Source organism: Melanerpes formicivorus, unplaced genomic scaffold (assembly GCF_026170545.1).
Source record: "Melanerpes formicivorus ecotype bairdi unplaced genomic scaffold, bMelFor1.0.p_v2 SCAF_87, whole genome shotgun sequence".
Taxonomy (NCBI): domain Eukaryota; kingdom Metazoa; phylum Chordata; class Aves; order Piciformes; family Picidae; genus Melanerpes; species Melanerpes formicivorus.
In genome coordinates, this window is record NW_027142439.1 from 2,547,317 (window position 1) to 2,569,501 (window position 22,185).

At 49.7% G+C, this 22,185-nt stretch overlaps 1 protein-coding gene across 3 annotated transcripts in view; it reads left to right on the top strand.

Moving 5' to 3' along the window:
• The window catches only part of TSC22D1 (TSC22 domain family member 1), a 106,586-nt gene that overhangs the window by 72,366 nt on the left and 12,035 nt on the right, over positions 1-22,185 (top strand). The window contains exon 1 of one of the 3 annotated variants that reach the window (XM_068165329.1): positions 17,331-17,598. The exons of the other annotated variants lie outside the window; for them this stretch is intronic. Coding sequence (XP_068021430.1) covers positions 17,513-17,598 — 86 coding nt within the window. The 5' untranslated portion in view covers positions 17,331-17,512. Of the gene's footprint in view, positions 1-17,330; positions 17,599-22,185 lie in introns of those variants that run through there. 3 annotated transcript variants of the gene reach the window in all.

The following is a 22,185-nucleotide window of genomic DNA, read 5'->3' on the forward strand; positions in this document are numbered from 1 at the left end:
CAGTTCTTTTCTGGATGATTTCTTGCTCTGGAGCTCTCACACTGCTGAACTAAGTTAGCTGACAATAGCTTCCAGTAAGGCCTGGCCTGGCAATGTGCATGTTCTGCCCCTTCAGAGGGAAAGCCAATGTTACTAACAAAACACTGCTGACATCACTGTGATACCAGCAATGCTCTTGGCAGTTGAAGAGCAAGCCTGTGCCATGTTGGCTGATGCTCTGTTAAAACAAACAGATAGGGAAAAACAAGGAAGGGGGGAGAAAAAAGCCCAGCCCACACCAAAACCCCAACAAAAAAAAACAACCCAGTACCTTCAAGGGTCTGGCTGTTCATGGAAAGGAAAAACACTGAGCTTGCATATTCAGCAGCACTGAAAATGAGGGCATGGTGGAGTACATTAAAAAAACAACCACCAAAGTTTCTAATTTATTGATATAGAAAACATTTAAAGACAAGTAATCAATGAACTTTGAAAGCATAGGCTGATTTTGGGAATGAAAAAGCTTGGAGATCAATAGCTTTTAAAGACTGTGTGTTGTGACTTAGCAGCCTCACTGGTGTGCCTGTGTACACTGACACACATCTTAAGACAGGTTAGAAGAGAATTAACCAGGCTGGAAGAGACCTTTGAGATCATTGAGTCCTGTCACCCAACACCATCTAATCAACTAAACCATGGCACCAAGTGCCCCATCCAATCTCTTCCTAAACACCTCCAGTGATGGTGACTCCACCACCTCCCTGGGCAGCACATTCCAATGGCCAATCTCTCTTTCTGTGAAGAACTTCTTCCTAACAGCCAACCCAAATCTCCCCTGGCACAGCTTGAGATTGTGTCCTCTTGTTCTGGTGCTGGTTGCCAGGGAGAAGAGACCAACCCCCACCTGGCTACAACCTCCCTTCAGGGAGTTGTAGACAGCAATAAGGTCTCCCCTGAGCCTCCTCTTCTGCAGGCTAAGCAACCCCAGCTCCCTCAGCCTCTCCTCACAGGGCTGTGCTCCAAACCCCTCCCCAGCTTTGTTGCCCTTCTCTGGACACCATCCAGCAACTCAGTATCTTTCCTAAACTGAGGGCCCCAGAACTGGACACAGCCAAGAGGGCCAATGGCATCCTGGCCTGCATCAGGAACAGTGTGGCCAGCAGGAGCAGGGAGGTCATTGTGCCCCTGTACACTGCACTGGTTAGGCCACACCTTGAGTCCTGTGTCCAGTTCTGGGCCCCTCAGTTTAGGAAGGAGGTTGACTTGCTGGAACATGTCCAGAGAAGGGCAACAAAGTTGGTGAGGGGTTTGGAGCACAAGCCCTATGAGGAGAGACTGAGGGAGCTGGGGTTGCTTAGCCTGGAGAAGAGGAGACTCGGGGGGTGACCTTCTTGCTGTCTACAACTACCTTAAGGGCGGTTGTAGACAGGCAAAGATTCGACATGATGATCTTGAAGGTCTCTTCCAACCTGGTCTGGTCTATCCTATCCTATCCTATCCTATCTCAAGGTGTGGCCTGACCAGTGCAGAGTCCAGGGGCACAACGACCTCCCTGCTCCTGCTGGCCACACTGTTCCTGATCCAGGCCAGGATGCCATTGGCCCTCTTGTAGACAACAAGAAGTTGTAGACAACAGTAAGGTGTCACAGTTGCAGATAGTCCTTGCTGAACCTTGTGGCTTGCTTCCTCCTCTTAGCATCCCTGGGAACGGCAGCAGGATCCAAGTGCAGAGCGTTCTGGTGCTTCAGTGCTTGCTGAAGCATTTGTGAGCAAAGTTGAACTGGGCTGGGGGAGGGAGAGATGAATGACCCTTTGGTATCTTCAGCTAAAAGAGCTTTGGGTGATCATTTATTTATTTGTTTGTTTTCCCTGCCATGAGCTGCAAGGCTGACACAAAGGCTAAGGGTCATCTCTCACTACGGCTGCGCTGCTGTGGGTATGTTTGTGGTGGGTAAGCTAATGATGTCCTAGCAATGGCAAAGAGTAAGTTCTGGGGGAGTTTTCAGGAAGACACCAGAAGGAATGTAGTAATCCAACTGATACATAAGTAGGGAAGTCATTGTGCCCCTGTAGTCAGTAGTGGTTAGGCCACACCTTGAGTCCTGTGTCCAGTTCTGGGGCCCTCAGTTTAGGAAAGATGTTGAGTTGCTGGAAGGTGTCCAGAGAAGGGCAACAAAGCTGGGGAGGGGTTTGGAGCACAAGGCCTGTGAGGAGAGGCTGAGGGAGCTGGGGTTGCTTAGCCTGGAGAAGAGAAGGCTCAGGGGAGATCACCTTGCTCTCTACAGCTCCCTGAAGGGAGGTTGTAGGCAGGTGGGGGTTGGTCTCTTCTCCCAGGCAACCAGCAGCAGAACAAGAGGACACAGTCTCAAGCTGCACCAGGGGAAGTTTAGGCTGGATGTTAGGGAGAGGTTCTTCCCAGAAAGAGAGATTGGCCTTTGGAATGTGCTGCTTGTGGAGGTGGTGGAGTCACTATCCCTGAAGGTGTCTAGGAAGAGATTGGTTGGGGTGCTTGGTGCCATGGTTTAGTTGATCAGATGGTGCTGGGTGATAGGTTGGACTCTATCTCGAAGGTCTTTTCCAACCTGGTTAATTCTGTTCTGGTCTAAAGATTAATTGGAGAAGTGACTTTGCCTTTGCAGTGGGGAAAGGAGAAGAAGGTTTAAATATGTTGTCAATTCAGTGTTTTGAAAGGGGGGAAGAAAATTATCTTGTACATTATGCCTCCCTAAACTGAAATGTTATTTCTTTTTGCCCCCCTTTCTCATCAAGTATGGACCTTCTGGTGTGACAACAATAACTTGCTAGTCTTGCCTGTGGCTTTGTTGCTGCTGAGGACTGAGGGCACAGCATTGCTTTAGCTTGACATGAGTTGGCAGGCATGGTGTGCTGCAGCCTGTCTGCCCTGTCGTCTTGGAGGTGAACTCTGCAAAGTAAAACATGGGGTGGTCTGTGTCTGATTGAGATCACTGTCATCTTCTGCCCCCAGTTCAAAAGCAGGCTCCTGCAGTTCCAAGTTGGGCAGGCTTCCCATATGTGGAGCTTCCCATATGTGGAGCACAGGGGAGAGTTATCAGCCTTCTCCTCCACACATACAGCCTTAAATATTTACTCAGCGGGAAAACCAGCACAGCTTTTGGCCCTGTGCTCTTTTTAGACCTGCCAGTGTAGTGAGTGACTCAATGCCCTGGGGAAAGGGACAGCTTGCAGGGATGGTACTGCATCCTGGAGGGAGCCCCTTCTTGAGGCAGAAGCTCTAGAGGGGATGCTGATGGTAACGTGGCTCAGAGCAAAGGTTTGCTGCTTCAGGGTTTTTTTTCCCCAGGACTGTCCTCAGGCACACTATTCATGGATTGACTTGCAGTGAAAGACAATTATTGGGGGAGAATCTAAAAGCAAGATAGGATGTGCAGCAGCTGAGAAGTGTCTAGCAGGTCTCAGTTTCCCATCTCTGGGCTGCTTTCCAGAGTCGTCTGGGAGCCTGATTTTTGCTTTAAGCTGGATTTAGTCTGCAGCACCTCCGGAGCTGCTGTCACTGGGGTCAGCTGCCCTTGTAAATATCCCCAGCCTCTGTAAAAAACCGTGATGCTCCTGCGTCTTTGCTCCTAGTGTAAGCAGAGGCGAACTCGCCCTCTCGTGCCTCGCTTTTCAGGGAGATAAAGCGGTTTTCTGGAGCGAGGAGGGAGAGCTAAAACTGCTGCAGCCCCTTTCGTGTGGGGTACCTCATGATTAATTTGGGTGGTTGTTGGGGTTTTTTTGGCAGCTTTTCAGTGGCTGTTCCGAAGCCGGAGCTGTCCGAAGAGGGGCTCTCCGCAGAAGCGCGTTGTGCTGCGGTACAGTGCGGGTGTCGGTGCGGGGACGCCGGGTCCCCCCCGCAGCCCTGAGAGGGGAGGCAGCAGCGCCAGGCGTTCGCGGGCCCGGGCCCGCAGCGCCCCCTAGCGTCCGCGGGTGGCCTGCCTTCCCCGCGGCCGCTCGGCCTCTCGCAGCATTTCGGCGCCTCGGGGGCGAGCGTTTTCCCCCTAAAACCCGTAGCTATGCAGAGCGTGGATGCGGGGCACACTCCGGAGGGCCGGGGCGGCGCGGGTGGCCAATACCCGCCCCGCTGCGCAGGCTGCGAGCGGCGGCGCGGAGCGCTGCTTCCCTCCGGCAACGGCCACGAGGTGGCGCGGTTGGGTTAGCGCTGCTTCCCTCTCGCCAGCGCGTCAGCGGCCGGGATGCTGGATTCGGGCGGCGGAGGCACAGTTGGGCTTAGACATCGCTTGTCTAAGTGTTGCCTAGTTAAGGCGGGCAGGATAAGTAGCCCGATTAACAGGAGCGGTGCTCATGCGGAGGTTGCATCCTTCAGCAGTCGTGAGGAACTGTCCCTAAAGAGGTTTTTCTCAGTGTAAACTTGGTCTCGGGGATGTAGTGGCACTGGCTGAGCAGTATTGGAGAAAGGACCTGGCAGGGAGGAAGGAAGTCAAGTCCTCATTTCCTTGGAAACGATGGTAATGAAGTTCATTATTGACAGTACAGAGTGAAGAAAGTAGCAGGATATGAGGAATTTGCACAATGTGGGACCTTGATTTCCTCCAGGAGATGCTGATATTCTGAACTGTAGGTTTGGGTTTTACTCTTCAGCTGCTTGTTTCACTAGAAGCAGGATTAAGACTGAACATGATTTGATAGGTACTGAACAACTAGAACAGCTTTGGTCAGGCAGAGTTTGCACCTGCATGCTGGAAACAGCTGTATCTGACCACACTAACAGCAGCTGGGTTAGCAGTGTGCCCAGGTGGCCAAGAGGGCCAATGGCATCCTGGCCTGCATTAGGAACAGTGTGGCCAGCAGGAGCAGGGAAGTCATTGTGCCCCTGGACTCAGTGCTGGTTAGGCCACACCTTGAGTCCTGTGTCCAGTTCTGGGCCCCTCAGTTTAAGAAGGACATTGAGACACTTGAAGGTGTCCAGAGAAGGGCCACAAGGCTGGGGAGAGGCCTTGAGCACAGCCCTGTGAGGAGAGGCTGAGGGAGCTGGGATTGTTTAGCCTGGAGAAGAGGAGGCTCAGGGGTGACCTCATTGCCCTCTACAACTACCTGAAAGGTGGTTGTAGCCAGGAAGGGGTTGGTCTCTTCTCCTAGGCAACCAGCACCAGAACAAGAGGACACAGTCTCAAGCTCTGCCAGCGGAAGTTTAGGCTCGAGATGAAGAGAAAGTTCTTCATCGAGTCATTCATCATTGGGATGTGCTGCCCAGGGAGGTGGTGGAGTCACCATCCCTGGAGGTGTTCAAGAGGAGACTGGGTATGGCACTTGGTGCCATGGTTTAGCCATGAGGTCTGTAGTGACAGGTTGGATTCGATGAACTTTGAGGTCTCTTCCAACCTTGGCAATACTGTGATACTGTGGATTCAGTGGGCAGTGGGTTGGGGGAAGGAGTGGTGACACTCTGCTGGCTTCTGACAGTCATGAAATGGTATTCAGTGAGGCATACCTTTCTACTGACTATACAAATGGGCTTCTGTGGAGGAGTTGGTGGAAGTAGCTAATAGCATTACAGTAGTTTTTTCCAACACCACATCTGACTATTTGCATTTACTTATCATAGTGACAGCAGTGTGCCCAGGTGGCCGAGAAGGCCAATGGCATCCTGGCCTGGATCACGAACAGTGTGGCCAGCAGGAGCAGGGAAGTCATTGTGCCCCTGGACTCAGCACTGGTTAGGCCACATCTTGAGTTGCTGGAGGGCATTAAAGCTGTATATGTGCTGGTCTGGACCAATTCATGCCTCTGTTTAGCCCTGGATATATGACAATTGATATTTGTTAAGAGTCCCCTTACAGGGAGGATCATAGGGCCTTGGAAGCCTGCAGAAAGGGACCTAGGGATGCTGGTCAAGAAGGCCAATAGCATCCTGGCCTGCATCAGGAACAGTGTGGCCAGCAGGAGCAGGGAGGTCATTGTGCCCCTGTACGCTGTACTGGTTAGGCCACACCTTGAGTCCTGTGTCCAGTTCTGGGCCCCTCAGTTTAGGAAGGAGGTTGACTTGCTGGAAGGAGTCCAGAGAAGGGCAACAAAGTTGGTGAGGGGTTTGGAGCACAGCCCTGTGAGGAGAGGCTGAGGGAGCTGGGGTTGCTTAGCCTGGAGAAGAGGAGGCTCAGGGGAGACCTTCTTGCTCTCTACACCTCCCTGAAGGGAGGTTGTGGACAGGTGGGTGTTGATCTCTTCTCCCAGGCAACCAGCACCAGAACAAGAGGACACAGTCTCAAGCTGCGCCAGGGGAAGTTTAGGCTGGATGTTAGGAAGAAGTTCTTCCCAGTGAGAGTGCTTGGCCATGGGAATGTGCTGCCCAGGGAGGTGGTGGAGTCAGCATGGCTGTTCTCTTACCTTTCTTGTCAAAGTTCCCAGTGTAAACAGGGAAGCTTGTCTGTCTCGGCGTGACTGTAAAGGTTAATCCCGCACATAAAGACCTCTCCAGGGACCGGCTTGGTGCAGATAATGCTGAGCCTTCCTGCAGTGACACCGAGGGCTTGTGGTTACACAAGCATTGTGCAGCTCTGATACCTGGTTTTGTGTACAGTGTGCTCTATAGGAAGGCTGAAAGTAGGTGTGACCCCTCAGGTTTTCCTCCAAGGTGTACATGCTTAAAGGGGTAGTTGTTTTTTTGGTGGGTGTTTGGGGTTTGTTTCTCATGTGGGGTTGTTTATGGGTTCTGCCAGTCAGTCATTTCTGCCTTCACTTAGATACTTTTCACAGGATCTAGATGGAGGGGATTGAGTCCATCATCAGTAAATTTGCAGATGACACCAAGCTGGGGGGCAGGAGTTGATCTGTTAGAAGGTAGAAGGGCTCTGCAGAGGGACCTCGACCGACTGGACAGATGGGCAGAGTCCAACAGGATGGCATTCAACAAGTTCAAGTGCCAGGTGCTGCACTTCGGTCACAGCAACCCCATGCAGTGCTACAGTCTGGGGTCAGAGTGGCTGGAGACTGTGTCCTCTTGTTCTGGTGCTGGTTGCCTGGGAGAAGAGACCAACCCCCACCTGGCTACAACCTCCCTTCAGGTAGTTGTAGACAGCAAGAAGGTCTCCCCTGGGCCTCCTCTTCTCCAGGCTAAGCAACCCCAGCTCCCTCAGCCTCTCCTCACAGGGCTGTGCTCCAGATCTCTCCCCAGCTTCATTGCCCTTCTCTGGACACATTCAAGAGTCTCAATATCCTTCTTAAATTGAGGGGCCCAGAGCTGGACACAATCCTCAAGGTGTGGCCTAACCAGTACTGAGTACAAGGTCTGGTGACCAGCTCAGCTGTGATTGTGCAAAGACACATGCAGGCTGGCTTTTGGCTTTAAACTGCTGCACTCTTTAAGCCACCTCTGCCACAAGGCTGCTGCTGTAGTAGTTAAACCAAGGGCTGCTGGTGGAATACTGAACTGCAGTGCTCCTTGCAGCAGAATTTGCCTGGTGAGAGACTTTTAGAATAGAACAGAATAAACCAGGTTGGGAGAGACCTTCAAGATCAAGTCCAACCTATCACCCAACACCATCTAATCAACTAAACCATGGCACCAAGCGCCCTATCCAGTCTCTTCCTAAACACCTCCAGTGATGGTGACTCCACCACCTCCCTGGGCAGCACATTCCAGTGGCCAGTCTCTCTTTCTGGGAAGAACTTCTTCCTAACATCCAGCCTAAACCTCCCCTGGTGCAGCTTGAGACTGTGTCCTCTTGTTCTTTTTGTGTGTGGCTGCAGAATGCAGGAGTGTTCACTTCAGGGCTGTAAGATTTAAGGAGTACACTAGCCTAGCATTGTCAACTTAGCCCTTTTCAGTGGGCTAAACTTAGCCTCATAAAGATCATGACTAATGTGACTGTTTTACTTCTGGTGCCTTAGGCATGGTAAAGATTTTCCCTAGTACATTGTATTTGGAGCATGAAGAGTATCACAGTATAACTAAGGTTGGAAGAGACCTCGAGGATCATTGAGTCCAACCTATCAACACAGACCTCATGCCTAGACCATGGCACCAAGTGCCACATCCAATCCCCTCTTGAACACCTCCAGGGATGGTGACTCCACCACCTCCCTGGGCAGCACATTCCAATGAGCAATGTCTCGCTCGGTGAAGAACTTTCTCCTCACCTGAAGTCTAAACCTCCCCTGGCACAGCTTGAGACTGTGTCCTCTTGTTCTGGTGCTGGTTGCCTAGGAGAAGAGACCAACCCCTTCCTGGCTACAGCCACCTTTCAGGTAGTTGTAGAAGGCAATGAGGTCACCCCTGAGCCTTCTCTTCTCCAGGCTAAACAACCCCAGCTCCCTCAGCCTCTCCTCACAGGGCTGTGCTCAAGGCCTCTCCCCAGCTTTGTTGCCCTTCTCTGGACACGTTCAAGTGTCTCAATGTCCTTCCTAAACTGAGGGGCCCAGAACTGGACACAGGACTCAAGGTGTGGCCTAACCAATGCAGAATCCAGGGGCACAAGGACTTCCCTGCTCCTGCTGGCCACACTGTTCCTGATGCAGGCCAGGATGCCATTGGCCTTCTTGGCCACCTGGGCACACTGCAGGCTCATGTTTAGGCAGCTGTCAATCAGCACCCCCAGGTCCCTCTCTGTTTGGGAGCTCTCAGCCCCTCTGACCCCAGCCTGTAGCTCTGCATGGGGTTGCCGTGGCCAAGACTGAGGAGAGTCATCATATGCTGGAGGTCTTTGTGCACGTGAAGGAGAGAGATTGAGTGTGATGCCACTGAGTTGTGGTTTGGTATTTTTTTCTGTGTGGTGTTTCTTGGTGTGTTGTTCTCTTCTGTTCCAAAAGCTGTCATCATTAGGCAGTGATGTCATGGCACTGGGTTATGAATCAAATTGTTGGTGCATCAAGGGCAATTGCAGGATGTCCGCAGCTGCTTGCTGTAGATTTGGTTGCTTAATCCTTCCCTCCTAATATTTGTCTTGTTCCAAACCAGAAATGCTCTTTCTGTTACTCAGGCACTGTATTAACTGTACAACCCACCCCTCCCCATCTGCTGTTACCTTTCTTTTGGGTATTTTTAGCCTGTAATTCCTTTATCCTCTTCACTCCCTCATGCTGCTCCTGACCCTTCTCTGCCGTTCGACTGCTTTTTCCTCCCCGTTCCTTTCCCTGCTTCCACTTAACCTTTTGATTTCTGTCCTCTTCTTCTCATTGTTGCACATTCCTTCAGCTCACTGATGTGTTTTTTCTGGTCTCTAAAGCCATACTGATTTTATTAGCATAGATAAAAATAACCTCTCTTCCTCTGTGATGCAGTTAATACTCTTCCAAACCTCTATTTTGGGCTCCCAAATAACCTCCGTAGCTTTAGCTTAATTTGATTAGGGCAATTAATTGCAGGGAAAATCAGTGATAATTGCTGGTTGTGGAACTGAGATCCTGGTATCTGTTGGCAGAGCACATCTTTTATGTCCCATTCTGTGCTCCTCACTGATAAGGAAAGAAACAAAAAGGCAGTCAGAAGGTCCCTGAAGAAAATGCCTTGTCAGGAGCAGCTGATTTCAGAGTTGTCTTCTGCTGTTACACAGCCAGATAAGAAAACTCAAGGCTGTGACTTTTCAGGGGCTTTTTAAATAAGCATTGCCAAAGGCAATCAGTTTAGAAGAATGCTAAAATAGATGCAGGGCAAGAACTGTTTCAGAGTTAAAAGTTCACAGTAAAAATACATGTGGAGTGTAGGATTAGCACGGTCTTCCAACGCCTGCTGAGGAACTACTGCTTAACGTTAGGGTTGTCTGAACACTTGAACTGATGTGGCTTAGTCACTGAATAACACAGAATCACCAAGGGTGGAAGAGACCTCAAAGATCATCAAGTCCAACCTGTCACTGCAGACCTCCTGACTAAACCATGGAACCAAGTGCCACGTCCAGTCCCCTCTTGAACACCTCCAGGGATGGTGACTCCACCACCTCCCTGGGCAGCCCATTCCAATGGTGAACGACTCTGTGAAGTGCTTTCTCCTCACCTGCAGCCTAAACTTCCCCTGGTGCAGCTTGAGACTGTGTCCTCTTGTTCTGGTGCTGGTTGCTGAGAGAAGAGACCAACCCCCACCTGGCTACAACCACCCTTCAGGGAGTTGGAGACAGCAAGAAGGTCTCCCCTGAGCCTCCTCTTCTCCAGGCTAAGCAACCCCAGCTCCCTCAGCCTCTCCTCACAGGGCTGTACTCAAGGCCTCTTCCCAGCCTCGTTGCCCTTCTCTGGACATGTTCAAGTCTCTCAATGTCCTTCTTAAACTGAGGGGCCCAGAACTGGACACAGGACTCAAGGTGTGGCCTAACCAGTGCAGAGTCCAGGGGCACAATGACTTCCCTGCTCCTGCTGGCCACACTGTTCCTGATGCAAGCCAGGATGCCATTGGCCTTCTTGGCCACCTGGGCACACTGCTGTCACCATGATAAGTAAATGCAAGTAGAGATGTGGTGGGCACAATGACTTCCCTGCTCCTGCTGGCCACACTAATCCTGGTAGGATTCATAACAGGGAAAGAACCTTACAGTATCAGTGCCTTAAAACAGGAATACCTTTGGTTTGCTGCCTGCAGTGTTATTTATTGCTGCTGTGTTTGTGCCAACCTCTTTAAGCACTTGTGTGTGTGTGTTCACAGAAGTCAGCATATTTGAGTAGGCTTCACAGCATCGTGACAGTTACTTGTATGAGAATGGATTGTGCCCAGAGTACTTGTCAGGCCCTGAAGCTTCAGTTTCACCAGCAAGTTAACACCCTTCTTCCTGCTGGACACACAGCTCCTGCATTCTGCTGCTTGTGATTGGCACCCATTACAGCACCTCCAGTCCTGGTGCTTTAGGAGCTGAATACTTGAGCCTGGTAGAGTGACCTTGCCATTGGTGGCAATGGATTCTTGGAGGGCTTTGTTCTGGTTTAGACATCAGAGACTTGTCTTTTACCTAGATTGTGTCATGCAGAATGTCTGGCCTAAAAGAAGAGAATCAGGATGGCAGAGTGTTGCTCCCTCGATGGGAAAACACAGAATTAACCAGGTTGGAAATGAACTTCCAGATCAATGAGTCCAACCTATCACCCAACACCATTTAATCAACTAAACCATGGCACTAAGTGCCTCATCCAGTCTCTTCCTAAACACCTCCAGTGATGGTGACTCCACCACCTCCCTGGGCAGCACATTCCAATGGCCAATCTCTCTTTCTGAGAAGAACAACTTCCTAACATCCAGCCTAAACCTCCCCTGGTGCAGCTTAAGGCTGTGTCCTCTTGTTCTGGTGCTGGTTGCCTGGGAGAAGAGACCAACCCCCACCTGGTTTCAACCTCCCTTCAGGTCCAATTCAGTAACTTTTAACATTTTTAAGCTTTAAATACATTAAGGATTGCATGTTTGTGACTTGAAAGCTTTGAGAAGGCCTTGACTGTTTTCCTGGTGTGCTCACTGCTTTGTTAAGCACTTACATGCACATCAGAACTTTAAACTGATTTTTGGTTTGGTGCATTGCATCAAGATTGACATTGTTACTGTAGGGCTTCTTCATTCTGTAGTCTAAAGAATAGAACAGAATTAACCAGGTTGGAAAAGACCTTTGAGATCGTTGTGTCCAACCTATCATCCAACACCATCTCATCAACTAAACCATGGCACCAAGTGCCTCATCCAGTCTCTTCCTAAACACCTCCACTGATGGTGACTCCACCACCTCCCTGGTTGGTTTGTGCTTTGTTTTCTGCTTTTTTATATGGTAGTCTGAGTCAAGCTGTCTCTTGTGGCCGGGCAGAATCCAATGGGATGGCATTTAACAAGTCCAAGTGCTGAGTGCTGCACTTTGGCCACGGCAACCCCATGCAGAGCTACAGGCTGGGATCAGAATGGCTGAGAACTACCAAACAGAGAGGGACCTGGAGGTGCTGATTGACAGCTGCCTAAACATGAGCCAGCAGTGTGCCCAGGTGGCCAAGAAGGCCAATGGCATCCTGGCCTGCATTAGGAATAGTGTGGCCAGCAGGAGCAGGGAAGTCCTTGTGCCCCTGGACTCTGCACTGGTTAGGCCACACCTGAAGTCCTGTGTCCAGTTCTGGACCCCTCAGTTTAAGAAGGACATTGAGACACTTGAATCTGTCCAGAGAAGGGCAACAAGGCTGGGGAGAGGCCTTGAGCACAGCCCTGTGAGGAGAGGCTGAGGGAGCTGGGGTTGCTTAGCCTGGAGAAGAGGAGGCTCAGGGGTGACCTCATTGCCCTCTACAACTACCTGAAAGGTGGATGTAGCCAGGTGGGGGTTGGTCTCTTCTCCCAGGCAACCAGCACCAGAACAAGAGGACATAGTCTCAAGCTGTGCCAGGGGAGGTTTAGACTTGAGGTGAGGAGAAAGTTCTTCACCGAGCGAGTCATTCGTCATTGGAATGTGCTGCCCAGGGAGGTGGTGGAGTCACCATCCCTGGAGTTGCTCAAGAGGGGATTGGATGTGGCACTTGGTGCCATGGTCTAGTCATGAGGTCTGTGGTGACAGGTTGGCCTGGATGATCCTCGAGGTCTCTTCCAACCTTGGTTATACTGTGATACTGTGAAAATGAAGCCAGATGTTCCCCCAGGAAGGTATGACAGCGAGCTCGGTGCATTCATGCTGAAGCGCCGCGCTTCACCCGGGCTGACAAGCAGCAAATTCTACTGGCTGGAGGCCAGATCCATTCACTGATCAGCTTAAATCTACACTCAGGCTGATGTATTATTGTTTAAAAGTCAGATGTGTCAGGGGTTCCCCACAAGTTTTGAAACATGCTCCCCCTTTCCCTTGGGGCATCAGAACTGCGGGTGGGGTGGGACCTAGGTACCCTGACGCTGTCACGCGTGAGATCTTGTTGGGTTTTGGTGTGTTAAATGTTGAAGCTTGCTCGTATCTGGCATCCTGGTGTACCCACGGTGGTAATTCATCTGTGCACAATCTGTCACTTTATATAACAGCCAGAATGGTTCAGGACAAAGGAAGGAAAGCATAGCCTGGTGCTGAAGTCTGAAATGTGACAGGAGAAGAAAGAAGATCCTTGCACTTCAGGCGTTTTTCAGTTGCAGCTAGAGGCTGTTTCTCAAAGCAGCCAAAATGTTCTAGCTCTTAGTTAATCCAGTTGACTTACAATAGCTTTGTGGTTTGTTTTACCTGCAAGTTATTGACCTACATGTAGATGAAGATTATTCTTAATTACAGAACAAGAGGACACAGTCTCAAGCTGTGCCAGGGGAGGGTTAGGCTGGATGTTAGGAAGAAGTTCCTCACAGAGAGATTGGCCATGGGAATGTGCTGCCCAGGGAGGTGGTGGAGTCACCATCACTGGAGGTGTTTAGGAAGAGACTTGATAGGGTGCTTGGTGCCATGGTTTAGTTGATTAGATGGTGTTGGGTGATAGGTTGGGCACAATGATCTCAAAGGTCTTTTCCAACCTGGTCTCTTCTGGTCTCTTCTGTTCTGGTCTCTTCTGTTCTGGTCTCTTCTGTTCTGGTCTCTTCTGTTCTGGTCTCTTCTGTTCTGGTCTCTTCTGTTCTGGTCTCTTCTGTTCTGGTCTCTTCTGTTCTGGTCTCTTCTGTTCTGGTCTCTTCTGTTCTGGTCTCTTCTGTTCTGGTCTCTCCTGTTCTGGTCTCTCCTGTTCTACTTGAATGTACTGTAACCAGGATTGTCAAATTTCTGGGAATGCCTATGAGAGGCATCATGTATAGAATAGAATTAACCAGGTTGGAGAAGACCTTGGAGATCATTGAGTAGCTACTCATCAGAGTAGCATTGGAGCTGAGTGATGTATTGGTCAGATGTGCTCACTGTGCCATATTTTTAACACAGCCTCTAGTGCAATGAAGGTATCATAGTATAATTCAGGGTTGGAAGGGACCACAAGGATCATCTAGTTCCAACCCCCCTGCCATGGGCAGGGACACCCCACACTACATCAGGCTGGACAGAGCCTCATCCAGCCTGGGCTTAAACACCTCCAGGGACGGGGCCTCAACCACCTCCCTGGACAACCCATTCCAGGGCTTCACCACTCTCATGGGGAAGAACTTCCTCCTCACCTCCAGCTTCATTCCATTCCCCCTAGTCCTATCACTCCCTGACATCCTGAGCAGTCCCTCCCCAGCCTTCCTGTAGCCCCCTTCAGATACTGGAAGGCCACAATGAGGTCACCTGGGAGCCTTCTCTTCTGCAGACTGAACAGCCCCAACTCCTTCAGTCTGTCCTCATAGGAGAGGTGCTCCAGCCCTCTGCTCATCCTCCTGGCCCTTCTCTGGACACCTTCCAGCACCTCCACATCCCTCTTGGAATAAGGGCTCCAGAACTGGAGGCAGTACTCCAGGTGGGGTCTCACCAGGGCTGAGTAGAGGGGGAGGATCACCTCCCTCGACCTGCTGGCCACACTTCTCCTGATGCAGCCCAGGATCTGATTGGCTTTGCAGGCTGCAAGTGCACACTGAGAGCTCCTGTTGAGCTTTTTGTCCCCCAGCACCCCCAAGTCTCTCTCCTCAGGGCTACTTTCCAGCCAGTTACTGCCCAGCCTGGATTTGTGCCTGGTCTTGTTCAGAGGGTGTCTTGGAACAGGAAACAAGAAAGTAAAGACTCTTTTAGCAAGGGTTAACATCACTCTTTCATCCCTTTCCTTGTTTTAAGCATCCTGTGACTAGTGCACACACTGTAATGCACAGCAGTTACAGAGAGAGATTATCTTCCTAGCTAATGTCAGCCATGCAGCATTACAGAAGGAATGCAGACAACAGAGATGGCAAGCATGCTAAGGAACATTAGGAGAAGGGCATCTTAAAATCTGATGCCAACAGCTCTTGGTCAGGTCTGTGCTACAGAGACTCATTTGATCCTGAGCGTCACAGGTCAGCCATGTAGCTTATGGAATGGCCAAGGGAGATCATAGGGTATGTAATATATAAGGTCTCTTCCAACCTGGTCTGGTCTATTCTATTCTACTCTTCTCTGTTCTACTCTTCTCTGTTCTGTTCTACTCTTCTCTACTCTTCTCTTTTCTGTTCTTCTCTGTTCTGTTCTTCTCTGTTCTGTTCTTCTCTGTTCTGTTCTTTTCTGTTCTTCTCTGTTCTGTTCTTTTCTGTTCTTCTCTGTTCTGTTCTTCTCTGTTCTGTTCTACTCTGTTCTGTTCTGTTCTACTCTGTTCTGTTCTGTTCTACTCTGTTCTGTTCTGTTCTACTCTGTTCTGTTCTACTCTGTTCTGTTCTGTTCTACTCTTCTCTGTTCTGTTCTACTCTCCTCTTCTCTTCTCTGTTCTGTTCTACTCTCCTCTTCTCTTCTCTGTTCTGTTCTACTCTACCCTACCCTATTCCATAAGTTAATGTATCCAGTAGGGTCTTTAGGGATTAGTATTGTACTAAGTCCCTGACTCTGTTTCTGCCCTTTTTCAGCTTTCTGGAACTGGTTTTGAGCAGTTCTGTAGTCAGCTTGATGCTTTTGTTTCTGGTTGTTCTGAGGTTTCTTTTTTCCCCTTCCCCATTTTGCTCCTTGCTCTAAGTAATATCTAATCTTGAATCTTAATGTTATGCAATAATACTAGGTCAAACCTTCTCATCTTAATGCTGTGGATTGCAATAATTGTTGATTCCTTTGTTCCTAGCTTTTTGAAAGTCCACTTCTACAAATTGTTTTCCCCTCTCTTTTGTATGTGGTTGTACCACAAGAGACTCCAAGCTTTCAAGGATAGCTCTGCTTTTGGAGCAAGAATCCCTCTCACAGGGCTTTTACAACTGTCTACCTCTTCTCCAAGGACTAAGAACGTGGAGTACAACCACTCCACACCCTGAGTGATCTCATCTCCATGGCTTTTTGGTGGCAGTTGAGAGGAGAACATGCAAAAGAGCCATGGCCATGACTCGGTTCCATGTTATGCCTTGGCGAGGGGGTGGACTTTCAGCGCTGGTTAGGCCACACCTTGAGTCCTGTGTCCAGTTCTGGGCCCCTCTAGTTTAGGAAAGATGTTGAGTTGCTGGAAGGTGTCCAGAGAAGGGCAACAAAGCTGGGGAGGGGTTTGGAGCACAGCCCTGTGAGGAGAGACTGAGGGAGCTGGGGTTGCTTAGCCTGGAGAAGAGGAGGCTCAGAAGAGACCTCCTTACTGTCTCCAACTCCCTGAAGGGAGGTTGTAGCCAGGTGGGGGTTGGTCTCTTCTCCCAGGCAACCAGCACCAGAACAAGAGGACACAGTCTCAAGCTGTGCCAGGGGAGGTTTAGGCTAGATGTTAGGAAGAAGTTCTTTAGAGAAAGAGAGATTGGCCATTGGAATGTGCTGCCCAGGGAGGTGGTGGAGTCACCATCATTGCAAGTGTTTAAGAAGAGACTGGATGGGGCACTTGGTGCCATGGTTTACTTGATTAAATGGTGTTGGGTGATAGGTTGGACTCGATCTCAAAGGCCTTTTCCAACCTGGTTAATTCTATTCTGTTCTAAAACAGAGCCATGCACATAGCTGTAACTCTACTCACTGCCTCTTGTTACACTAGCAGTTAGGGATAGGATTTTCCTGGTTAAAATATTGTAGGGAAAACCTAGGTACTACTGATTCTGTATCTAATGATCTTTGCCATTAGGTGCTAAGAGCTTTGCTTTGAGAAGCAGTAAAAGTCAGCTGCCTCTCCAAGCCCAATTAGCTACCTGTAGTGATTACCATGTGTGTTCCAACAAGAGAATAGAATGGAATAGGATAGGATGGAATGGAATGGAATAGGAATAGAATGGAATGGAATGGGAATTGGAATGGAATGGGAATGGGAATAGGAATAGGAATAGAATAGGAATGGAATAGAATAGGAATGGAATAGAATAGGAATAGGAATAGAATAGGAATAGGAATAGAATAGGAATAGGAATAGAATAGGAATAGAATAGACCAAGCCAGGTTGGAAGAGACCTTCAAGATCATCAAGTCCAACCTATCATCCAACACCACCTAATCAACTAACCCATGCAACCAAGCACCCTATCAAGTCTTCTCCTGAACACCTCCAATGATGGTGACTCCACCACCTCCTCAGGCAGCCCATTCCAATGGGCAATCACTCTCTCTGTGTAAAACTTCCTCCTAACCTCCAGCCTGAACCTCCCCTGGCACAGCCTCAGACTCTGTCCTCTTCTTCTGGTGCTGGTTGCCTGGGAGCAGAGACCAATCTCAGAGGCAACAGGCTGAGTCAGCCGGACAGTTGGCAAATTTGGCACTGCTGAAAGCAGATGCATTTGCTTGAGAGTTGAAAGCCTAATCATGAAGATTTTAATCTCTCTTGATGCTTTATGTAACAGAACCATCATGTGATCTCGGGATCTGTAGTGCCGTCACTGTTCGCCGTTTATGTTGGTCGTGGCCAACCACTCTCAAACTCGGCAAACTCCGAGCAGCAGCGGGTGGATAATCTCGAACGGCCAAGGCTTTGTGATTCCTGAAACTGCTGTGGAGTTCAGGACCCCTGGGTAATAGTGGAATGCTAATGCTAATCTTAGGACTGCCAAGGACTGAGAGGTATTTCTGCCCACCCTCCGTCGGGGCGGGGGAAACTAATCGGCAGGTACTAAACAGATATATCAATGAAAGTGACACTCCTCCAGGAGCAAGGCTCTGACCAAACAGCCATGCAAGTGTTATTCTTGGAACTGGAGCAGCATCTGAAGAGGTATTTATGAAGGTTTTTTTGATTGTTAGATGCTTGGGTTACTTTAATGGTTTCTTAGAAGTTTTTGTTTGAGCAACTACTTAAAAATGGTTCCTCGAAGTGCTTGGCGCTCCTTGAAGCTCTGCTCCAAACTCTTTCAAGCTAGGCGTATCATAGTGATTGAGTGCTGCATTGCACAGAATGGTTTACTCAGGGCTCTGGTGACAGGTTGGGCTTGATGATCTTTGAGGTCTCTTCCAACCTTGGTGATTCTGTGGTCTGTATGTCTTAGAGAAGAATCTTTACTGCAATATTTAAGCCATGCTTTCAGTATCTGAAGGGGGCCTCCAAGAAGGCTGGGGAGGGACTGCTCAGGATCTCAGGTAGTGACAGGACTAGGGGGAATGGAATGAAGCAGGAGGTGGGGAGATTCAGGCTGGAGGTGAGGAGGAAGTTCTTCCCCATGAGAGTGGTGAAGGCCCTGGAATGGGTTGTCCAGGGAGGTGGTTGAGGCCCCGTCCCTGGAGGTGTTTAAGACCAAGCTGAATGAGGCTCTGGCCAGGCTGATCTAGTATGGGGTGTCCCTGCCCATGGCAGGGGGGTTGGAACTAGATGATCCTTGTGGTCCTTTCCAACCCTGCCTGATACTATGATACTATTCAGGCTGGATGTGAGGAGGAAGTTCTTCCCCATGAGAGTGGTGAAGCCCTGGAATGGGTTGTCCAGGGAGGTGGTTGAGGCCCTGTCCCTGGAGGTGTTTAAGCCCAGGCTGGCTGAGGCTGTGGCCAGGCTGATCTAGTGTGGGGTGTCCCTGCCCATGGCAGGGGAGTTGGAACTAGATGATGATTGTGGTCCCTTCCAACCCTGACTGATACTATGATACTATGTTCGCCATTCCTTTCCTTTCCTAATTCAAAAGTGTTGCTCAAATTATTCCAAGTCTGAACTGACATAATACTAAACAAAAAAAAACACCCCAAAAAAACCCAAACAAACAAAACTGTGACATGATTTGAAAGCTCTTGCCCAAGTTTGTATTCATGCAAGTGTTTTTTGTTCATAATCTGCTACTTGTGGCATGTTCAAAGAGTCAGTCTTGTCTCTCAGTGCCTCTCCAGTCATTGAACATCTTAGTCCCCTGAAAAGTTAGTTATTCATCTCCTTTAACACATTACCAGTGAAAGATAAAGTGCATGGGTTTAACCTGGTTAACTTCAAGGGCTGAAAGGAAATACCAAGTTAACTTGGGGAATGGGAAGAATTATTTTACCAAGTGAAAGGGGAGGTTTAGGCTGGAGGTTAGGAAGAAGTTCTACACAGAGAGTGATTGCCCATTGGAATGGGCTGCCCGGGGAGGTGGTGGAGTCACCATCACTGGAGGTGTTCAGGAGGAGACTTGATGGGGTGCTTGGTGCCATGGGTTAGTTGTTTAGGTGGGTTGGATTGGTTGATGGGTTGGACATGATCTTGAAGGTCTCTTCCAACCTGGTTTATTCTATATATGACAGTGGAGGCAGGGGGGAAGCACCCTGACTTTTCAGGCTGCGTAGCTGTTCTGTGTACAGAAGGTGAATGCCTTCTGTGGGAGGGAGCACAGAATGTGCTCTTCATAACTTCTGATCCCTGAAGTGGTGCTTCTGTTATACCACACCCTTAAAACCCAGACATCTTGTACTTATCATACGAGTTTTGACAAATGCCAGTTAAGACATTTCACCTGAGAGTCCTGTCGTGTTCTATTTGTGCTATTGCCTGTGGAGAATACTTTGTGAATGGAGCCTCTTTAAAGAATATATGTGGAATAGAATAGAGTAGAGAAGAGAGTAGAGTAGAGAAGAGAGTAGAAGAGAATAGAATGAACAGAATAGACCAGACCAGGTTGGAAGAGACCTCCAAGATCATCCTGTCCAACCTATCATCCAACACCACCCAATCAACTAACCCATGCAACCAAGCACCCCATCAAGTCTCCTCCTGAACACCTCCAGTGATGGTGACTCCACCACCTCCCTGGGCAGCCCATTCCAATGGGCAATCTCTCTCTCTGTGTAAAACTTCCTCCTAATCTTCAGCCTAAACCTCCCCTGGTGCAGCCTGAGACTGTGTCCTCTTGTTCTGGTGCTGGCTGCCTGGGAGAAGAGACCAACCCCCACCTGGCTACAACCTCCCTTCAGGGAGTTGGAGAGAGCAAGAAGGTCTCCCCTGAGCTCTATATGATGAAGTCAAGGGATAGAAAACATTCTATAGGACTAGGGGGAATGGAATGAATCTGGAGGTGGGAGATTCAGGCTGGAGGTGAGGAGGAAGTTCTTCCCCATGAGAGTGGTGAAGCCCTGGAATGGGTTGTCCAGGGAGGTGGTTGAGGCCCTGTCCCTGGAGCCCAGGCTGGATGAGGCTCTGGGCAGCCTGATCTAGTGTGGGGTGTCCCTGCCCATGGCAGGGGGGTTGGAACTAGATGATCCTTGTGGTCCCTTCCAACCCTGAATGATACTATGAGCTAGTCCCTCTTGGTGTTTTTAAAGGGCAGGCTTTAATTTGCCATTAGGCAGATGTTAAAGAGATGCACTATAGGATGGGAAATGCAAACATAAGTCTGACAGCCCCTGAAACCTCCTCTTTTCTCTGTGTAAAGGTGTTTGTCCCCTCCAGTTAACTCACATCTTGGTCCTTCCAAACATTGAGAGGATTCTTTCAAGTGTGTTCCCATCTTTTGATCCACTGCTGTAAGCAGATCCTCCCAACCTCTGAAGCAGTTCACTGGTTCCTTTTCTACCTGTTCCAGTTTATCAACAGCTTGTTTTAAAGTGCAGAGCTCTTCAGAAGTGGAGCTGAAAAACAGGTTTGGGCAAACTCTTTGGAGGCAGGAGCCCATCTCAGTGGCCCCAGTGCTGCTCAGTGACTCAGGCATTCACTTACAAGTGTTTTTGTTTATAGCTGTCATGACTACTTGAGCTGCTGCTGATTGATGCTTACTGTCTGCTTGCCAAAAGGTCTCTAGCAATTAGTAGTAGCTGGGAAGAAGTCAAGAGAGGGATTCCCCTGCTCTGTACCTTGTGTGGGAGCAGGCAGTGCCTTCCTGGATGGGAGGCTGCCCAGGGCAGTTTTTGGAATAGGAGGCTTGTCCCCTGTGCTTAGTTAGACATTGCAGCAGTGGTTTCCTGGCTCCACTAATGAAGGCAGAAGAGAGGTTTAAATCCTGAGTCACAGCAGGGGGTTTCTCTCCTTCCTGTAACTTGACAGCTGTGTGGCACCTCCCCACACTGATGCTGTATCACAGTATCACCAAGGTTGGAAGAGACACCTCAAAGATCATCAAGTCCAACCTGTCACCACAGACCTCAGGACTAGACCATGGCACCAAGTGCCGCATCCAGTCCCCTCTTGAACACCTCCAGGGATGGTGAATCCACCACCTCTCTGGGCAGCACATTCCAATCACAAAGGACTCTCTTGGTGAAGAACTTTCTCCTCACCTGAAGTCTAAACTTCCCCTGGCACAGCTTGAGACTGTGTCCTCTTGTTCTGGTGCTGGTTGCCTGGGAGAAGAGACCAACCCCCACCTGGCTACCACCTCCCTTCAGGTAGTTGTAGAGAGCAATGAGGTCACCCCTGAGCCTCCTCTTCTCCAGGCTAAGCAACCCCAGCTCCCTCAGCCTCTCCTCACAGGGCTGTGCTCAAGGCCTCTCCCCAGCCTTGTTGCCCTTCTCTGGACACATTCAAGTATCTCAATGTCCTTCTTAAACTGAGGGGCCCAGAACTGGACACAGGACTCAAGGTGTGGCCTAACCAATGCAGAGTCCAGGGGCACAATGACTTCCCTGCTCCTGCTGGCCACACTATTCCTAATGCAGGCCAGGATGCCATTGGCCTTCTTGCCCACCTGGGCACACTGCTGGCTCATTTTTAGGTGGCTGTCAATCAGTACCCCCAGGTCCCTCTCTGTTTGGCAGCTCTCCAGCCTGTAGCTCTATCTGGGGTACAAGGGTGGCCACTGGGCATCTGGGCTAACACCCCTCCAGGAGAATGAAGAAATGTACTAGGGAGATGTATTGCACTTCCAAGCACTGCTCATGTGAGACTTTGGATGCTGGAGCTGGTTGGGGTTTGGTTTTTGTAGGTGTTTTGTCTTGGGGTGTAGGGGGTTAAGCCACAAAGGTTCAAGCTGTCATCTTACTTACTGATAGTGGTTTCTGGAGGTTGAGGTAATTGTTTTTGAGAAGGGATAGGTGCTTGACACAGTGTGTACATGAGCACCTTGTTTTATACCATACTGCATCAGGGGAAGATTAGGCTGGAGGTGAGGAGAAAGTTCTTCACTGTGAGGGTTGTTAGCCATTGGAATGTGCTGCCCAGGGAGGTGGTGGAGTCACCATCCCTGGAGGTGTTCAAGAGGGGATTGGACGTGGCCACTTGGCACCATGGTTTAGTCCTGAGGTCTGTGGTGACAGGTTGGGCTCAATCATCTTTGAGGTCTCTTCCAACCTTGGTGATGCTGTGATATAGAAGACTCATGGAACAGCTGATGAGACTTTTTTTCAGGTGGATATCCACCAAAAATGGACATGAGCAGTCTTAGAGAGGACTGATCATGGAGCTGGGCAGGACTGC